Source organism: Microcebus murinus, chromosome 8, assembly GCF_040939455.1.
Source record: "Microcebus murinus isolate Inina chromosome 8, M.murinus_Inina_mat1.0, whole genome shotgun sequence".
Classification (NCBI taxonomy): Eukaryota; Metazoa; Chordata; class Mammalia; order Primates; family Cheirogaleidae; genus Microcebus; species Microcebus murinus.
In genome coordinates this window covers 21,030,201-21,052,369 of record NC_134111.1, presented here as the reverse complement: position 1 = coordinate 21,052,369, position 22,169 = coordinate 21,030,201, and the positions used below count along the sequence as shown (strand labels likewise).

Genomic DNA, 22,169 nt, shown 5'->3' with positions numbered 1-22,169 from the left:
GTGAATAGTGAAGCAAATTAATGATTTTTCAGTTTGTGCATGTTATGATGATATAATGGATTTTCTCAGCTGATCAATGTGTGGAATTTGAGCAGAGTTAGGCATATCCAAGTATGTGTCTGCATAAACCAATGGGTCTAGAACACTTCATTTCGATATACAGCATATAGAAAGATATGCACCAAATTATAATCAGTGGTTATGCCAGGGTGATGGAATTATAGATTATTATTCATTCCCCTTTTATTGCTGATCTATAATTTAAATGTTTCTACAAACATTTTGTTAATTTAATTATATTTGAAGTGTTTATCTCCCAATTACAAAACTCTTCCATGATGGCCAATTTTACATATCAACTCTACAGGGCCACAGGGCGCCCAGATATTTGGTCCAAGATTATTTGGGGTGTGTCTGCAAGGGTGTTTCTGGAGGACATTAATATTTGCATGGGTAGACTGAATAAAGCAGATTGCACCCCTTAATGTGGCGGGCCTCATCCAAGCAACCCAACACCAGAATAGAACAGCTTGTGCTGGAACATTGATCGTTTCTGGCCTTCAGACTCAGACTGAAACATCGGTTCTTCTTGAGTCGAGCCAGGCTTTCAGACTGGAAGTTTCATCATAAGCTCTCCTGGGTCTCTAGCCCGCTGGCTACAGATCTTGGGATATGAACATATTCTATTGTTTCTGTTTCTCTAGAGAAACCTATTACACCTTCTTATCAGCATCTCACACACAAAAAAAAAATACTCTCTGCTATAAAATAGGTGCAGGTCTGAATTGATTCTGGTTATTATTTTATATGCAAATGACTACCCTAAGGCATTCATAGCCAAATACAGAACTCACATTAGCAACAATTTGGCATTTAGCCTACTGTAATTATTTAACCTCTCCTTTAATTACCTTTGAAGGTTAGCACCACCTTTATCACTAAGTTACTTATTAAACATCTTTAAATAAGGGATACTTTATAATGTATTAGTTGTTCTCTCACATATTGGAGGCATACATTAGATTTTGTAAAATCACATATATTTTATTTTATAAGGTACGGCTGCATCATAGTAGTACACTGAAGATGTGATTGTGTATGATCTTTATCTAGTGACTCAAAGAACAGGTCTTCTGAATTGGAGACTTTCTGTTCTAGGTAAGTTCACTAGTAAAGAAGGCTATAAAATGCAACTTTTTTTGCTTAAAAATATGGATTAAGTAGGTAGATAGCTGGTTAAATGGATGGATGAATGCATCAGCAGACTGACTACTACCATCATGGAAGTTTTGTAATTGGGAGATAAACACTTCAAAAATAATTAAATTAAACAAAACTTTTGTAGAAACATTTTTAATTATAGATCAGCAATAAAAGGGGAATGAATAATAATCTATAATTCCATCACCCTGGCATAACCACTGATTATAATTTGGTGCATATCTTTCTATATGCTGTATATCGAAATGAAGTGTTCTAGACCCATTGGTTTATGCAGACACATACTTGGATATGCCTAACTCTGCTCAAATTCTACACATTGATCAGCTGAGAAAATCCATTATATCATCATAACATGCACAAACTGAAAAATCATTAATTTGCTTCACTATTCACAAAAAGAGGAGAAAAGAGTACAAAAGAAAAAGAAAAGAAGTGTAATATATTGGAATAGAGTTGTTTAATCATTATTATTTCTGGAAAGAAATCTCTAGCAAAAGCTCTGCCAAGACTGCTCCCAGCCCACACCCGGTTTAGTCAACACACTGTTTAAAATTCTGCTCTTAGGATATGTCTTTAAGTTGAACTTCCACTTCCACTTGCATTATTGATAGACATGTGTGTTTGCCATCAGAGATCCCAAAGCAGTCAAGGGATATAGTTAGAGTGGTTTTGTGAATTCTTAATCTGTGGTTTTGTTTGGTTCCTGGGGCACTGCTCCTAGCCCAGGCATATTTTGTCTGTGCACATTTTTAGTCAGGCAGTGAGAAGGTAAGTCTTACATGTCACATGCCTTCTATCTTCAACTCGTCTATTCGTCATTATAAAATGATAACTCGTGTTTGCCACTATTCAGAGACAGAGAATAGAACTTCATGCCATGATTGCTGGGAAATCAAATCTCTTGTTAATCATATAATGTTTGTAATTAACTCATGCTAGCAGTAGCCAAATGGCCCAATTCTTTCTATTTTTCCTGATAGTGCTACTGGATTTCTGTATAACTTTAATAGTGTATTAATATTTAAACCTCTCCTGATCTCACTTCCTCATCTATGAAATGGGAAAATAAAACTCACACTCTTTATACCATAGGGTAACTTTTTTAAAAATTCATTTTGTAGATTTCTATATAATTTTCCTATGTCAAACTTATAAATAATATTCAACCATAAAATCAGGCAACTGATTATTATAGTTAATTACCTCAAAAACATAGTCCCAATATTTATTTATTATTCAGATTTTGAAATAACCAGAGAAAGTACCGAAAATTATTTGATCAAAGCCTGAGACTAATTTGGGAATTTGCATGCTATAATGCCTTCCTTTCAATCATGCATCTGTTAAGGATCCATTATATGTCAGGAAATGCCAAAGTGTTGGTTTTATAGAGATAATTTTTTAAAAAGTTAATAGGCACATTGACATTGCTCAAACTCATTAATAACCAGAAAGATGAAAATCAAACGACAATAGCATTTTATGCTTATTGGACTTGCAAAATACCGGAAAGCTAGAGAATGCTAAGAATATAGGCTGGTACATCCACTATGGAGGCCAATTTGGTAATACTATTCAAATTAAATATATGTATAACTTGTGACTCAAGAGTTCTGTATTTGGAATATAATGCAAATATGTAATCTAAAGAAATTCTTCACATAGGCCTATAAGGAGATAATGTACCATGATATTCAGCACTACTTGAGATCAAAAGGGGTTCAAGGCAAATCTGTAGGAGAGAAAAATTGTGGTAGATGGGCAACTGCCAACTTGGTATTCTGTAGCAGCCAGAATCCATAGGTTAGATGCACACCCAGCAATACAGATGAATCTTCAAAGGTGACAAATGCATGAAAATGAATAATACATTGAAGAAAACTAGAATAGGTCACTCCAACATATGCTGCTTTGACATGAAAATTATTTTTGAGCTAATGGCAATTAAACAGCAGCAAGTGGAGGACAAGTTCTCCCTATCCTCCTGCTCTCCTGTCCAAAGGCAGGATATAAATTCTCCTCTCCTGGAGACAGCTCTAGACTCTGACCAGCCCACAGACAGCATCAGAGTAATCCACAAACAAATCTTCCCAGAGTTTCCCACCCTTGAAAGCCTAAAACCACTTCCTTTTGTCCTGTCATTTCCCCACATATTTATTGTCCTTTGTGGAAGGTGCTCTAGAAGCCAGAGTTCTAAGCCACAACTTAGTGTCACTTTTACCTGGGGTTTCTCTCACATGATTAGCATTGCACACGATAATAAAAGTGTTTGTTTTTCTCCTGTTAATCTCTTTTGTTACAGGGGTCCGTCCCAACTAAGATCTTGTGAGGGATGAGGGGAAATTCCTTTTTTCCTCTTCCACAGTATAGATCATACAAAGTATACAACAGGGAGAATTAAAAAATGCACAGGTTGGTAATGGGAGACATATTAATATTACCTTATTAAGTGCCATAAATTATTACAACATCATGATGGAATTATGTAGGGCAAACAGTGAAGGTGCAAAGCAGAGTTTCTGGCTCTAGTGAGGAAGGGGGAGAGAGAGCCCAGCGAGGAGGGCAGGAAACACTTTGTGGAGAATAGAACCACCCCTGCGCTTATCTGTGCATCCTGCTGTTAGCTCTCTTCCTGGTTCCGGGTCTCTTACTTTAGACTCTAGAACTTTCTCTAACATTATTATGAGCAATCAGGGAGGTTCCGTATGATATTTACACTTGAGGTTTTGTGATATGAGATGGAAGCCATGGGCTTTAAGTCAAATGAAAAAATCTGACCTGGGCTTGCAGCTAGTTCCAGACCTATTACCTGACGACATGCATTTCAAGCCACCTGAGCCTGAAAATGCCTGAACCTCAGCCACTCCATTTTTAAGTAAAGTCCCCACAGAGCTGCTATGACAATAAACTGTGACGTCACCTGTGAAGTCCCTAGCAATGTCCCTGGGATATAATAGGCCTTCCATGGTGCTTACTGCCTCTCCATGATTCCTCTTCTGAAATATAGATCAGTGAATTTTTGGAAGCTATATATCTAGCCACAGATTACTTCAAAAGTTAATGAATTTTAGTTTAATCAAAAGTTGTTTTCTAATAGACTGGGTTGTGCATTTATTTTTTTTCCTTGTTCTTTTCACTCCTGTGTTATTTTCTACCAAATAAAATATACTGACTTTTTGGTTTGGGAAGTTAAATGAAAACTGAATTTTTAAAAATCTTCTTCTCTGCAAATCTCTGTTCTTTGTATCACCCTGTCCTTCAAATATGCCACAACAACTACAGAATGAATTATCGTGTGTACTTTGTGGGCTATGTTGAGTGTTTTACTTAATTTTAAAGTCAGATATGTTTGTGGTTATACTGTCTTACTGGCATACAAGCCATATTTTAAATGCATCATACCTATATTAATGAGGGGCATATAATTGAGATCTCTGATATTGGAACTTACAAAAATTGTAAAAATAAAGAAGAGTGTCTCAATTTCCAGACAACTTTCCTCCACTTTCCAAACTCCAAGGATACATTTAATGAGATAGCAGAGGAATGCTGCATTTTTGTTTAAAATCCAGGGTCATTTTATTAAAAGTGGAAAAAAATGAATGTGAAAAGGAAGAATTAAAAGGCCGTAGAGGGACAAAACTGAATTCAAATTCAGTATTCACCAGCATTATCTTATGTGAATGTGTTCATCTCTCTGTCCTTTAAATTGCATATGTGTACATTAGGGAAAATATGGTCTATGTTACAGGGCCAGAGGTATTGTAAGGGTTAGATGCATTATATGGAGGTAGTTTACCACAGTTTATGATATATAGTGATTACTCAATAAATTGAAAACATTATACATTAATTCAACAAGTATTTTTGACCACCCACTCAATGCTCACCCAGTTCTAATCACTGGAGATGTAGCAATGATAAAACAGGCAAAAATATTCAACTTTTATGGATGGTAATAAGTGCCAAGGAGAAAATTAAAGCAACAAAGAAAGAGGGAGAGCTGTGGTGTGAGGGCTTTGCAATTTTCAACTGAGTGGCCAAGTAAGCTTCATGGAAAAGGTGACACTTTTAAAAAGTCTGAAGGAGACTAGGAAATGAAGATTTGCCTTTCTAAAAGGGCAGCTCCATAATAAAATGACAACTTAGAAGAGCCCTCTTCCTGTACTCCCCATGTCCGGTTTGTCCTTCTGACTGATTCTACATAAAATGAAACATGAATTCCAGCTTGAGAACCCCAGAGTCTCCCCAAAAGTCAAAATCTGTGGGTCAAGAAAATAGAGGATTAAAGACGATGGCTATATCTCCTGCCATTTGATTTCAGTCTATTCTGGCTTCATTTCTCATATCCAAACATATGTGCATTCTTTAGATTATCAGTAGGAAAAAATTTATTCTATTACATTGTTGCATTAAGATTATCATCTTTGTTCCCTCTACTAGAATATCAGGCAGGAAAAAAATGGTTTCTGGAAAGAAAGATTGCCCAGATAACTCCATGCTTGGTGATGAAAAATAATTTCAGCTATGGGTTTGCAGCTAGAGCAAGAACAATCTGATTGTGAGCTGCAGTGTGAAAGATAAAAAATTCTTGACAAGATCCTTTCTTTTCTTTCCTTTTCTCTTTATCTCTCTCTTTTTTCCTCCTCGGGTGCCTCGGTATTGAAGCAGTTTGTCTATATGGAAATATGACAGTAAAATATGAAAACAGCTCTAGGCCCTCAGGAAGGGGGTTATACATATAAATTTTGAGTCAAAAGGGCATTGTCATTTGCTTTCTCGTGTCTTCCGGGCCTTGGCCCAGGAAATCTACTGCCCGAATGCTTTGCAACTGCAGGCAGCCTAAGAAAAATCATGCCACCAGAATGTTCTATAAAACACAAACTTAGAATATCTCAAAGAGCACCAAACACTGAAGTGTAGAGATATTTGACAGGCAAGTCAGAAAAGACTGAATTTTGCCTTAATTTTTAATGTATACATTTTAAACGTATATAGATACTTGAATTCTATTTGCACGCATATGGTTGCTCCTCGACTTATGAGGAGGGTATGTCCCGATAAGCCCATTGTAAATTGAAAAATTTTAAATTGAAAATGGGCACTTTGTAGACGTGATGAGATGAGAACACAAAACACAATATCCAAAAAGAATCTGGCAAGACAGCATACTGCAGAGCACCGTGTTCTCCCTCATGTTCACATGGCAGCTGCACAGCATTGGGTGAGAGTCTTCTACAAATATCGAATATCACTAGCCCGGGAAAAGATCAAAGTCCAAAATCCAAACTATGGTTTCTACAGTTTGACCATTGTAAAGTCAAAAAAATCATAAGGCAGGCCGGGGACGGTGGCTCACGCCTGTAATCCTACCACTCTGGGAAGCCTAGGCGGGAGGATCACTTGAGGTCAGGAGTTTGAGACCAGCCTGAGCAAAAGTGAGACCCTGTCTCTACCAAAAATAGAAAGAACTTAAATGGACAACTAAAAATATATAGAAAAAAATTAGCCGGGCATGGTGGCGCATGCCTGTAGTCCCAGCTACTCGGAAGGCTGAAGCAGGAGGATCGCTTGAGCCCAGGAGTTTGAAGTTGCTGTGAGCTAGGCTGATGCTACGGCACTCTAGCCCAGGCAACAGAGTGAGACTCTGTCTCAAAAAAAAGGAAAAAAAAATCATAAGGCAAATCATTGTAAGTTGGGAGCCTCTGTACATAGAGACAGGAGTGAATTCTATACATACAATATTGTAATGCTTCAACGTTATATGCAGTTATTCTTAATGAATTGCGTTCTCCTATCTTCTTTATGCACAGACAGGATTTATAAAAAGAAACTAATTGAAATGGCAAGGGTAGTCCAAGATAATTACGTGGTTGCGATTTCATCAACACTAGGCTCGCTCTCTCTCTTTCTCATATAACTTTCACAATCTCTCATCTAAGCTGCACTCTATTAGCTTGCAGTGTTTAATAGCGGTTAAAACACAAATCCTGCTGAAGAAAATTATCGGGCATTTATACCCCAGCATGAGGAAAGAGTCTGAGAACCTGCTGTCCTAGTGGAGGAAGAAGCAGGAAATAATCAACCGAAAACATCAAGTACCTCAAGAAACAGAGGACAATCACCATTTTCTTGATCAACGTCATGTCCACCCTCCTCATGGCTAAGGTGTACTTGCACCCGGGTGCAGGAAAATCTACGGCCTCTCAAGAAAAGTTCTGCAACATAGCTAGGACTGCTCTTAAATATTTGTATAGGTGTACTACTATTACAGGTGAATCAAAATCTTATGAGGACAATTATCAGAAAAACAGCTGTCAGCACAGTGCTTTGGGCCACTTAGCTGAAGGAGAGGAAGTAGAAGCTGAGTCTAGTTCTTATCATCATCTCTCATGTATAACATTATAGTTTTAATTGGGTTTATTTTTCCCATTCCTGGCTATAAAATTGGTACTATAGAAAACTTGTACACAAAGAAAGGTATAAAGTAGAAAATAAACATCTCACTGCTAGAGAAAGTAAAAGTTAACATTTTGGTGTATTTCCTCTTAAGTTTTTTATTTCTTCAGACAAAATTTTTTTTTTTTTTAGTCTATCTAGGTGAGATTATTATGTATATAAATTATTTTGCATCTAGGGAGTTCTCTACACTGGAAAAAAACATTTTGCTTTTCTCACTTGAAAGTTAAACCATAAATGTATCAAAACTTATTTGAATGTGTTCTTTGTAGTGCTGCACTATATTCTCTTAAATGGACATGTGAAATAATTGTTTTGATTATTAATTTTTTATATTAATATAAATAAAAGTATTTATGTAAAATATTTGTATTTTATGTATATATTTATATATAGAAATATAAATTCTATATATGGAAATATAAAATTTTTATGTAGTTAAGTAGACATTAATCATATTATATACTATGCTATATATTACATACATATTATAGTGTCTATAGTATATCTTATATACTATATATGCTATACATATACTATATATTATATATACAATATATACTATATACTATAGTATAAAAAGATATACTATATAATATACTATAATATATAATATAGTTAATGTATACAAATACATATAAATATATATATAACTTACTAACTCTATATGGTTAGTTTTATTTTGCCATTATGAGGAACCTGACAATGAACCGTGAATTTTTGTGCAAAATTCTTAGTTTTTTCAGATTAATTCCCAGAATTAGAATTAATGGTTAGAATGAGACTCTTGATCTGTGATAATATTTTAAAAGAAAATGACAAACAACAACAACAACAACAACAAAAATCCTACTGACAAGGGTGGCAGCTGCTCAGAAAGTGTGCAGGCTGAAGAACTATAGTGCAGTCTTAGCAGCTCCCCTGGGTGGGCAAGACCAGTCTGATTTCTGCAGCCCTAGAGGTGGGGGTTGGGGAAATGTCCAGAAGAAGGCACTGAAGTAACATCTAAGACTGGAGGGGATGACAGAGGTGTGGCTATCTACCAAGGATTTCAATATTTTAACAACCAGCAGGGCTAGGCCAGTGTTTATTAGACAGAAATCAGAACTATTCTTGACACACAATAGCAAATTTCTTCAGGGAAATTTTATTTCATTTCATATCCTTACCTTTTGTGCATGGATGTTTCCATATCACCATAATCTCATCAGTATTGTGTGTCATCGGCTCTTTAAATCTTCTTGGATTGTTCACCATGAAAAGTCAAACTTTTCTTCAAATGAGTTTTTTTATATTTTGAATTAAATATGCTATTAACCAACTAATCAAATATTTTTTCATCATTTTACTCAGTTTGTATTGTTAACAGTGACAAAGCTAAAGGAGAGCCAGGGCATTGACCCTAATCCCTGTAACTCTAAACCCTTGGTGACTTATACTATTGATATTGGGTTCACTATCTAAAAATGAAGATAATAACAGATCCCCTACACCGGAGTTGCATAACCATGTCTATTAAACTGCAAAGTTTTAATGAGTGTGAATGTCAAGTGGAAACCTATTCACTTACTGAGAGACCGTGTACCAGACAGGCACAAGAACTGTCAAGACACAAACTTATCCTTTGGCAATATTACAGATAAACACATGTCATGGACTTTTAAGTAGATTGTAAATAATCAAAACTGGGAACAGAAAACACTCAAATGTTAACAACAACAACAAAGAATGAGGATCTACCATATTGCTTTTTATCTATTTTACCTGTGTAGGGCCATTGCTGCATTATTAATTGTAAGGCTTTAAAAGTGAGTTTATTTGCTTTTCCAAGTACGTAGTCATTTAATCTGCAAATAATGATAGTTTTGTCTTCACTCTGCTCATTATCCCTTGTTTTTCTGTTTCAAGCCTTATTGAATTAGCCAAAACAATCTTGTTTACTCTGCTTTTAATGACAATGACTCCAGTATTATAGCATTATGTTCCATTCTCTCAATTCTATAATGTATCTGTCTTTAACAATACTTCCATGTTCACTGAAAGTTTTAAATACAACACAAATAGAGTAAACTATTTTGGTAAAATTATATATGGAGAATGGTTTATTTTTTATCATATAGTAATAAATCCCTTTAACAATAAATATGAGGCTCCAAACTATGGTTATCTAGAAGTAGACAGTTCTAAATCTGGTAGATTAGTATATCACTGGAGTCTATATCCTTCTAGTAATGAAGTAACTGCTATCATGCTGTACATGAGTAAACTAGTTCTTAATCATTTTCAATTATAAGCAGTTAAAATCTATTCTAAAAATTGTCTGCATGTCTAGAAGCCCCATTAGAATTCCATCCCCTCAATATAGCCAAGCATGGTGACAGTCACACCACTCTGGAGAAATTCTACCTCTTTCTAAAAGGCTACTCAGAAAACCATAGATTTTCAGGACTGAAAACAACTTTAGTGGCCCAAACACCCAAGAAATCAGTGTCCATGTGCCTCTGTAACTTGTCTGAAAAGTATTTTTCCAGCCTATGCTGACACCCCTAAAGTGACAGATAACTCTTTATCTCCCAAGAAATGGAAGTTAATTTTCATTTTCAGACAGGTTTGATCATTAAGATGTTCTAATACTGAGCATGGAAGTTATTTGGCAGTTTCAACCACTGGCCCTCTGGGGGCAAATACATTGTAATATGTTTAACAGAAAGTATCTGAAGATAGAAATAAGTACATTCAAGTTCTTCAAAAAAAATTCAAGTACATTCAAGTACAATTCAAGTACATTCGAAAAAATCCCTACATTCCTTATATTTTCCCAAATATTCTCAATTTATTGATCTATACCACTGGCTTACTTTGGATCATTGGAAAACATCTACGTTTGCTTCCTGTCTTATCCTGGTCTCTAAACCTGACACACTGGCTCTTTCAGTTCCTGCTCTAATTATATTCATTCTACTGCTGTCCCACTAGCTTAAAGCATTAAAACTTCTGTGTCACTGTATAAACATGTCATATGTCATTTATGAAAGGAGACAAGATTAATAATCTGGTAAGATTAGATTTTCAAATAGCTGGTCATTGCTAAATATCTAATCTCTCCCTTGCCAAGTTAATAATTAACTTCTATATCTGTTTAGCACAATCTGCTGGACTGAACCAAAGTCAAGAGACCAGGGTTTTGTTCTCCCTTGAAGGCATTCAGGTTTCTTATTTGTAAAGTGAGGATACTGCTGATCTCTAAATTTTTGTTTATTTTTTAGCCTCTGTAGGAATACTGATATCTATTATGTTGCAGAATAAAAAAAAACTCAACTGCTTTCAACATACATCAACAAAATTATTGCCAAAAAATATTTATATTATGGGAGGATCAATAACACCTGTATTTTATATGTGAGTTGAGTGGCTTAAAAATTATTTATAAATACAGATACGATTATTTTATATATGATATAGCAATTGAGTTGGTATATAATAGGTTAATGAATATAGAAGTAGAAAGCTAGATTAAATGTGGTTATTTGAGTTATGGTCCTGCCTAATCTTTATAAAACTTTCTGGCATTTGAACATAAGAACTAAACAGCAGGACAGATAAAATGGTTTTCCTTTAAGCAGAGCACAGAGCAAAGAGAACACATTGCCCAATACTGCTTTCTGGAACATTTTTCCAGGCATAAATATATGCACTATAAATTAATAGCATTCTCTCTTACCAAAAAGAATATGGGTTTCTTCTTTCCATGTACCATCTAGCATAAAGGCAACACTCATTAAAAGTAGAATAATAATAAAGCTCCACTGAGTGGTTTAATTTTAGGAAGCATCAAGGTTGAAGATGGACCAACAAGTATATTCTATGAGATTTAGAACATAATACATTACTCTCAAAACCTAGAAACCACTGCTTAAATTAACATGATATGAATACTTCAAGACCCGGAATAAAGCAATCCTGGCTGCTCATTGTGTTGTATTAAAGCACACAAACTCATGTGCATATACGTACATACATAATTCTATACTTCACAATGTGGACCCTCTAGAAGCTATGTGGTCTGTTCATGATTTGTTTTTATCCTTATTTCCTCTCTTTCTATCTCTTGAGTTATTATAATATTGATCCCATACATTTTCCTAACATTAGAATGTATAATCTATGGATAGCAGTGTTGCTTATCAGTTGTACTTTATTAAAGACTACACCAAAGTGTTTGCCATCGATTTCCTTCCTTTTGGAATTGCACAGAGCCCTACCAACTGCTCGGCTTCCGAACCAAACTGCCAAGCACCTTTTTGAAACACCTTGCATTCTCTCTTAGACTAGGGAAACTGTTTCCACAAAAACACCAACCTCTAAAGAGGAGAGGCAAATAGATAGGGCGCCTATGCACCTCCTCCCTGCTCATGTTCCCCAAAAGAAAATCAAATAGTCTCCGAAAGAACTTGAGCATTAAGTGGTATAGCAGCAGCAATTTCACTGAGAGAGGCTTTTTGATTGTTTTGGTATGTTTTTCAATTGTAGTGAGAGAATCGGTAGCATCGTTATGAATGCAGAGAGAATATTTGCGCCAAAGACATGTGGAAAATGACCTGTAGTTATCTTGGCAACCAAGAAGAGAAGATCTAGGGAGTAAGACCAGACAAGCTGGTAAACTAAGGCTGAAGTAGAACCCTGTGAGATATATTATGGGAGCCAAGCACAAGGTACCAGACAGGACCAATGACCTTACTTGCTGAGGACTGGAGTTCAGTGATTGACTTGGAAGGATACTCAAGTCACAGCATAATGTAAAACTCTCAGCCACACTGTATATCGCAGAACATGTGGGGAGACCATTTCTCTAAGGCAAGGATAGGTAGTTCTTTGCTATGTGGTTATATATTCTTCTTCTTCTGCATGGTGCTTGGTTAGGCAATGACAGGTTATTGGATGACCATCTCCCAGTGGCTATATAGGCACTCAAAAGTAGGATAAAAAGTAGTGCCTACTCAAAAGTAGGCACTAACTGAAGTAGGATGTCCTTTCTCCTCAAAACACTGCTCTTTCATGCCAAGGACACTTTTACTGAGGGATTTTTAAATGCATTGCTTTTGATTTCATGTAACTTACTTGAGTAATAAAAGCTAAGTATCCATAGCTTGAATTTCTCCTGGAGTTCTTATGTTTCTGATTGATTTCTTATGAACAGTGACCTTAAAGGGCACCAGTATTCTCCCCAAGGCAGAACTTGTTATTAATACGATGTTAGGACTCAGTCAGAAGAACTCCAAGTATTGCTCCTTTCATTTTGATAAGTTCTCTATATTAGCTGCTATGTGCACCTTTATGTAAGGAATTGCTGTATGGGCCAAATGTTCCTTTCTCTAGATAGCTTATAAGCATCTGGATAAATTTGCATTAGAAATTCAATTAACTTTATATTAAAAGGTCAATTAGCTTGGTTATGATAGAGATTGTTTTTAATTACTTTTCCTTGTAGGGCTTCTCTTCTTGTCTAAGCACAAGTGACACTATCAAATGATAGTCTCATTGGCTGTTGGTTGCCTGAAACTCATATGCAAAACACACTGGAAATGACTGTCTTGGTTAAATGAATTAATAGGATGTTCTTTGGGCAATTCATCACTATTATAATTTAAGAGGCTTAAAGTATCTGTAAGCAATAATAAAGTATTTTAGCTTAAATCCTCTCTATAGTATTGTTCATGACAATGCCCTTCATTATTTGTCCATGTTGATTTCTATTTTCTTGGTGAAAAATGATGATAAAGTAAAAGGATTTTAAGGATTAGTCCTTATTACACCATATCACAGTATATTTGATGAAAAATGAACAAATAATAACATTAAAAACTAATTATCCTGTTTCATTAAAGGGCTCTTGGTTATCTTTGTGTTAATAAGGGCCACAATTCAACTTATTCATGGAGCACCAGAACACTTAACAGACTCAAGGGACTACCACTTGGCAGTAAGCAACAAGTGGCAATAGTGTCTACCTGATACCATGTGGTAATCATTACTAAGCCATCACTCAGAGAAAAGAAAACAATAACTAAAGATATAAATATATAAGTAATATATTAGCATATTTTACATATTGATATATTAACTCAAACTTCCAGATAACTAGTAACTTAAAAATAAAGCAAACACTTCAAGAGATGGATATGAGGCAAAGTCTTGAGATGGAACTTTTTGTTTCATTTTTGCAGGAGGAAACTGCCTTCACCTTCAATGTTAAAATGATGTTTTAAGCACTTTGTAAATGTTATCTATATCATTCTCACTGCAACTTTATGAGCTAAAACTCATAAAGTTGAATTTCTAATGTTCCCATTTTACTGATGAGCAAACTTCAGCTTATTTTTTAGCCACGGTCACACAGTTCATTAGCGGCAGAGTCAGAAATAGAACCCCCACATCAATCTGCCTTTCCTGACTTTCCATTTTCTCCCAGAATAAAAGCACAGGCTCTAAAACTAATGAGATCATGGAAAGCCCATAAATGGAGATTTAGGAGAGTTTTGAATGCTTAGAGTGAAGTTTTGGAGCTCAATTAGAAGAAGGGAATGATTTAGGCCAGTGCCACCAAAAAAATGGGTCCATGAGAGTGGGAGTAAATTAACATGTCATTAAGCATATATTTGCCCCCTTAGTGAGACTTTCTCAAGGAAGGGAGCCATGCATCAATTTATACTCCATTACATGTTTCTAATCTCCATGTGGGCCAGTAACTGTTTGCAAACCAGGAACCAGTCCATGGATCATGCTTTAAGTGGAACAAGCTTAAGAAACTTCTTATGAGATTTTCCTTTTCTGTGAACATTTAAATCATTTTGGATAAAAGTTATCCTCAAAGTTATCCCATTTTTTTTTTTTTTTTTTTTGCTTATCAAAAGAATAAGAAAGTTACATCTCTTATTCACTTTACAGATAGTAATGAAGGCTAATGTCCTAAATCCTGTAAATCTATGGGGGCATTAATTTTAGTTGAAGTGGTGCTGTGAGTTTTAATAAGGTGACCTCTTCCAAAAGCAAAGGAAAATATCTTTGCTGAAGAACGAGCAGTATTGCCATCACATAGCATGATGTTTGGAGTGAAATACAAATTTTTAAAATGTGTTATTCATACCTGCACCTCCACCTATGCTTAGAATTTTAATTTCTCGCTTTGCATCTCCAATCCTAGAAAAAAAAAACACAAAAAATGTAGTTTAATAAAACTGTGTTACATTCTTTGTAAAATCTGATTATCTAGTTGAAAAGAACAAACTAAAAATACAATGAACAAAAACTAGGCCAACATGAAAAGTCCCAGACATATCAGTAGTTATATCGCTATCTTTAGAGCATAATATAAAAAATATAGGATTCATTCATTAACAGTCTTGAACTGGGAGACTCAGAAACAGTGCTATGAATATCTCATAGGTAGGAAATGGCATTTGTTTGGAAATTTTTGGACAAGAACAGAAAAAGTGGACCTTTGAGTCTGGTGATATAATAAGCCAGGCACTATAAATGCAGGAAAGGCTATGGTAGTTCACACTATTGCTACGTCTGCCTTCTTTCCTTCCTTCTTCTTACTTTCCTTTTAACGAACAAATGTTTATTAACCATTTATTATGTGCCTAGCCTAAGCATTGTGGTTATAAAAGTGGATAAGACACTTTGCTCTCAAACTGAAATGTGAGATAATAAAGCCCTGAATTATGGCTCTGGTGCTAGAAATAAAGTGGAATAGATGGATTGGGAAGTAACTCTGTAGGACTTGCCTTTAGATTGATGTGAAGGGGTCAGAAAAATATGTGGGCACAATGACTACCATATTTCCAGCTTGGATGACTGGGCAAAACGTAATGCCAAAAAGGAAGATGAAGTATATAATTTGACAGCAAGTTTACAATTTGTTTTTTTCAATAAATCTGAATTGAGCAGACATTTGGATATGCAAGATTTAAGCTGGGTAGGAGAGAGATGATGTATTCTCTCAAGGCCAATAGTGTTGTCTAGAGAATGATCATCATAAAATAATGGTCAAAACTAGGGGAGTAGATTCCATCACCCAAAGATATTGCAAGGAGTTAGAAGAGTACTGGATAATGATGTAATACCAACTTTTAAAGGTCACTGGACCATGAGGAATACACAAAGGAAACAAAGAAGGAAGGCAATAAAGGTCAGAGAAGTGCTAAGAGAATCAGAGCTTGAGAAAGCCATCATTTGTGGCAAAGGCAACAGAATGTACTACTGGAAAATAAAAAAAAAGGAAAAATCTCCATCGGATTTGACAATATGAATGTCTTTGATAATAGCAGTTTTAATATAAAGTTGAGGACTGAAGTCATATGGCAAAGGGATCAAAAGCAGACTTGAAAAAAGGAAACAGATCTGGAGACTGTCGAAACAGGATGAAAGAAAGAGACGGCAGAGAGATGACCGCTAGAGGGAAAGCATGAACTGAAAGGATGGTGTTCGCTCCTTTGGACTGTGGGATGCTGAACAAGCCTGTGTTTAGAGTCGGTGCAGAGTCACAGGATGCAAACCAAGGTTGGAGCAAGGTTCTGAAGGAAGGTGGAAAGAGTAGAGTCAAGGGCACCTGTAACTGAGTTGCCTTCCTCAGTTCTAATTTATCTTCCAACTCATCGTCCTGACTCTTAATACAACCATTTTTGTCTATATCTTTTGTTCATTCTTAAAAATGCTCATATCTGTCGCTAGCATAGGAACACTATGGACCACAGTATCCAGGCTCAACTCCCAGTTTACTGATATGTTACCTTGAGCAAGCTATTTGACATCTAGTGAAATATGGTGATACTACCCACCTTACAGGATTGTTAATGACTCATTGTATCTAACTCACGAAGAATTTGTGAGGATTTAATGAGTTAATTCATGTAAACCTCTTAGAAATATATTTGCATGTGATGAGCATTCAATACATATTAGCAATCATTATGATTCTAGGCACAGCTAAGTGACTTACATGAATTAACTCTTTGAATCTTCACAACTTCCCTATGAGTTATAGATTATTATTAATCCCATTTCATATATTATAATAACTAATAATAATTGAACATTTACTGTTTTCCAGGCAATAGTCTATATGTAACAACAACAATAATGGACTTTAGTTTTTATAGCCATATACTATAACCCTCCCTGCCAACCCCTATCCCATCCTACACTCACAGATAGGGAATTCAAGGATTTCTCTCTGGGGAAACGAACCACCTCAGTGATAAACTTACATATATTGAGGATCTCCCAGGAAACAGTAAGTTTACACCCAGTTATACAGAGAGCCATTCACTCACCAAACCCTTCCCTTATATATACTAAGAGGATCTAACCATTTTTTGGTGCCTCACTGTTTGACTGGATGGACTAATCAGGTAGTTGGAAAGCTCTTTTAACAGGAGAAACAGAGACTAAAAGAAATAGAAAAAGGGAACTCAGAAGATACATGCAAAGAACAGAGGAACATTTTGTAATAGATAAGAGGAGGTATTATATCTGGAAATGATGAAAGTGATACTATAAAAAAGGAACATTCTTAGAAACTAGAAATATAATAGCAAAAAAATTAATAGACGGGCTGAAAGATAAAGTTGTAGTGAACTGGAAATATAAGAAAACTAGGAGGTCAACAACCAGGAGGTCTGGTGTTGGATCAATAAAAATTCCAGAAAGAAAAAACAGAGGGGAGGAAGGATAAAATAATATCAAAGTTTTCCAGAACTGAAAAATCTAAATCTCAACTGACATGGCTCAGAGAGTACCCATGAAAATGGGTGAAGAAGAGTCACCCCATCGCTCAGTATCTTAAAATGTCTGAAAACCAGAGATAAGAAGAGCCTAAGAACTTCAAAGCAGGGAAAACAAAACAAAATGAAACACAATGTAAAGGTCACATGCCAAAGATGAGGAATTTGAATGGCATTCAATTTCTTAACAGAACTCTCATAACTAAAAGACGATGGAAAAGTACCTTTAATTTTGTGATACAGAATCATTTTCAGCATAGTGTTCTATATTCAGTCAAACTGTCTAACAAGGATGAGCATAGAGTAAAGGCATTTTTAGACATATGAAGACTCAAAAAGTTTAGCCTCCATTCACCCTTAAAACTCTTACAGAATTATCTAGAGAAAAAAAGGACTGAGGAAAACAAGAAAAAAAAAAGTGTCTGGTCCGGCCTCTTGGCAAACTGCTGTCCTGGTTCTTTGGGACCTTGTTTGGAAGAATTGCAAGCAGGCTGGTGTGACAGAGTGATCGCAGACAGAAACAACTTCACATAAATAGCTATCATTGCAGAAAAGAAGGAAGCTATACAAAGCGAGAATACGTTCCAGAGAGAGGAAAGGGTCAGTCTCCACAAGTGGAAAAAGATGTTCAAGACTCCCAGGTGGTTTCCTTTGAATCAGCCTGGTTCAGGAGAGGGCTTACAGGTGTGGGATGTTACCAGATGATTGATATACGTGGTTTTCAGATGTTCTTCGTTTTCCTGCAGTCATTTCCCCTGATTGGTCCCAGCTTCTCCACCCCTAGGAACTGCCCTCCTGGCCTGTATCTGCCACCTCCAGATTTGATTCCTGCCTAACAAAAGTTATGGTATCCAGAATCAGGGAATCAAATACTAGACAGAGGAGAAGAAAATCTCTGGAAAATGAAATAAATTGTACAATAATTATATAGCAGACTAAAAGCAAATCTTCCTGGACTGGAAAAAGGAACAGATGACTCCAGAAAAGATGTTCCCATGGGGAAAAATGAGCAGATTTCTTGATATTTTTGAATATATTGAGAGGAGATTAATATATCCACCTGGGGGACAAAGTTGTAATAGGTACATAGAAAACTAAGAAAAGAAACTAAAATCAAGGCAATAGTCAACTCTAGGGAAACAGAAAGTTGTACATCAAAGGAAATGTAATGATAGTACAATATATTGCTCAATTATATGTATGTATATGTACAATTATATGTACATATGTAAATAACATGTACATAGGCAAAATGATATAAACATTAAAATTTTAACCAAAAATTTTGACATAAATACAGTGCCACAATCGGGTGGGAAAAGTGTATGTTTATTTAGCTATTTTAATACAGTAAAATGAAGAAATAGAATAACATGTTATTAAAAATTATGAAAGAACGTTTCATAAGAAACAACTAAACGATTTCTAAGTGTTGAAAGTGGTTGCTTCTGGAGAGTGGAAATCAGGGATGGAATGGGGCAAGGGACCACTATTTTTGGTGGTACTGTTGTTATAGGCTTTTTAGAACCATTTGATTTTTTAAAATATGAGCATGTCTTGCTTTAATAAAAGTGAGAAATTAAGTAGGCTGGGTTCACATCCAATTAACAGCTGAGTCCACACCCAACTAACAACTGAGTCCTCACCCAATTAACGGTTAAGCCCACAACTCAATTACTACAGTGAGTCACCCACTCAGCAAACCCTGCCCTCATTCACCCAAAGAGGATCTTAGTTGCTTTTTAGTGTTGCATAGCTTTTTAGTGTTGCATAACATATAGACAACGTTAAGCAACAGTTCTCCAGGCCCTTCAGCTAAACCTCATTTCAAACAATACCTTCAGGAAAAAATTACTTTCTTAATAAATGACACTTTGATTCAGTTCCTTCCTAATTGTATTTTACCAGTGTAACACAAACTTAGTACGCGTTTGAAAATTCTTCAGTCTTTCACACATTTTTACACTGAGTATTTTCAATTAGATTATATAAATTCTGAAGACAGGGAAGGGTCATCCATAACTCATTATGTTATATCCATCCATGGTACCTCTTGAAACCAAACTCTATGGCTGCAGAAAACCAAGGATCTGGATAAGCTATAAACACAAATAAATACTTTTAGTACTGGAATAGAACTGAGAAATTAACTCATTATCTCTAATTTTAGAAATGAGCAAAAAGACCCAAGAAGTAAAACTAGATTTAGTTTCTAGATAAGTTGTCAGCATTCATGATTTGCTTTGAGTTTTACATCCTTATCCTATTATATATTAATTATTATATAACACTCCATTTTTTAGAAACTAATATTTAAAATCTGAACCATGTAAAATAGAAAGGGAAATCAAATTTCATATCCATCCAACAATGCCTGCTCTTTTCAGACAATGAATGGTACTGCCCAGGTGACAGAATTTCAGGCCTACGATATAGAAATCCAGCCAAAGATAAAATATCAGTTTCCTTTGCTGTTTTCAAATTGGATCCACAGTCAGTTATTTCTCCCCAGTTTTCCATCATTATTTCCTGAAGCGGAGTGAGTTACAGCGTTTCACCCCCAGATAGGTGATTTGATTATCTTTAGCATGTGGAATCTGTTACTCTCATAATGCTTATCAGCACTGGCACAAATTGAACACATTAATCACTAAAAAAAAAAAGGAGTCTGCAAGAAGGATAGGAACTAGTGAGTTTCACTGATAATGGAAAAATGCTCTTTTTTAAGAGACACATTACTAATATTAAGTTGAAAGAAAAAGATAATTTATTTTTTTGTGGGAGGGGGAAGAGAGCGATAACTATTAATATAATAAAGGATAAGGAAAATGGATTTGAATGGATGTTATGGGAACTGAGAGGCACTCACTCAATCTTCAGAGGGAAAATAGTATTTAAAAATTATTTATATTTGATTCTAATGAAAAGCATACCAGACTCCCTCTGGGACTTTTTTTTTTTGAGATGTAAAAGTTGGAGGAGGGCTGAAAAATCTGAGTTTAAAGATTATCATCTTATCTTTTCCCAAATGAACATGGATTTGTGCCTTCAAATGGTTAAGGCTTATCTCTGTGCAGCTGGAAGGCGATGCAGCACAAAACCCGAAGCCTTTGAGTGCTGAAAGCAAACGGAGAAGCAAAGCTCAGCAGGGGAAAGGCAGGGCCGGGCGGTGAGGAGGGGCGGCGGGGGCGCTGCCATCAGTAACTCGCCCTGGTCCCCGCGCCCGGCCCCCGCGCTGAGCTCGCCCGCCTGTCGCTGACGCACAGCCAGTCTGAGGCTTGTCCCTTTGACAGAAACGTCCCTTTTTGTTACCTTGCTATTATGCCTGGCAGCTTCTTGTCCATGAATTCCTGCATGCACTGGTGCTCCGTGGAATTGCTGAGAAACCTCCGGAAAGATTCAACATATCTGCCGTGGTCAGAAAACAAGCTCCTCATGCAAGATGCCATGTTTGGTTTTTCCGAAAGACAGGGAGGGAAGCAAGGTTTAACTTCCCCCTCCTCTTCCCAGTTCCCTCTTTCTCTCCCCACCCCCACCAGTTTCTATCCAAGGGAAGAAAAAAAAAAAAGGGCAGCTAAGCTTGTTTTGAATTGAACAGGCACCAAAGGCTGAAGCGCAGAGCTCATTGCTGGGTCAGTATTTGTACAGGACTTTACGCTGATACTTTAACCCCAACACAGTTGTTTTATAAGAAATAGAGGTACTAAAGCAAGGCAGTAAATCCACTGGTAAAACTTGTTTTAAAACTCCTGAAGTTCAGAAAGTCTTAACAACAGGCCGCATGCAAATCACTTCCTGCTCGGTCCCCAGCTGCTGCAAGTTAAGTTCTAAGTGGGAAAGTGGCCTTTCCGGGCGACACACACAGAGATAATAAACAGGGCAGCTACAAGGCTACACACCACTTTCAGAAATCTGCACCTGCTGAACCCTTTGACAAAAGACTGCCACCTGCCTCTGTGGTGTTTTCTACAGGAGAGGTTTATGCTGTTACATCCCTCAACGCTTGAACTTTAAACTTAACCTGCTGCCTTTCTTCAAATGCTGACTGATAGGTTGTAATTCAAGTCTCTGCGGAATAAACTATCAAGAGGGAGCCTGTGAACTGAACTTTTAGCTAGAAGGTGTCAGAAGCTGGGAGGGGGGAATAAGAGGAGTGAGAGAAAAGTCTGGAGTAAAAGCCTGGTCCATAGGAATGCTCTCCTGAGTGCTCTTCGCATGGTACTTGGCGTTGGTTGCATGAGCCTTTGGAAGCCCAGTGGTCTTACTGTCAGGCTCCTGTCCCCCTGTTCTTGGTTCCCAGTACCGAAGAATGGTTACAGGTACTGAGTTGATGGACTAAATGAGCAGGACAAACAAATGCAAGCAGGACAAACAGCAAGATTTATTCAAGCACAGAACTTTCTGAAGAGGAAAGGGGTCTATTTCTTTTAGTGGAGACAACTCTGAGATTGAATAGGATTTTCTCCTTTAGACTAAGGTTTTCATTCTATGTTAAATTGGGGCTGAATTTTCATGGCTTTTCTTGGAAAGGGCTGGAGAGTTTCCTGGAATGGCGAGTGTTCACTGTTTTTAACCTTGTAAGACAATTTCTGGGGGTTGCCATGGCATTTGTAAACTGTCATGGCCTGGGTGGGTGTGATTTTTACTATGCTAATGATGGGAGGTCACTTGAGGACACTGTTGCCTTGCTTGTGTACATGC

At 36.4% G+C, this 22,169-nt stretch overlaps 1 protein-coding gene across 1 annotated transcript in view; it reads right to left on the bottom strand.

Annotated features, from left to right (window-relative positions):
* The window catches only part of HNMT (histamine N-methyltransferase), a 39,950-nt gene extending 18,946 nt beyond the window's left edge, over nt 1-21,004 (bottom strand). The window contains exons 1-2 of the mRNA XM_012740117.2: nt 20,781-21,004; nt 14,828-14,880 (exon numbers count right to left, since the gene is read on the bottom strand). Of these exons, the coding sequence (XP_012595571.1) occupies nt 14,828-14,880; nt 20,781-20,917 (190 nt within the window). The 5' untranslated portion in view covers nt 20,918-21,004. The remainder of the gene's footprint in view (nt 1-14,827; nt 14,881-20,780) is intronic.
* Nucleotides 21,005-22,169: the final 1,165 nt, after the last annotated feature.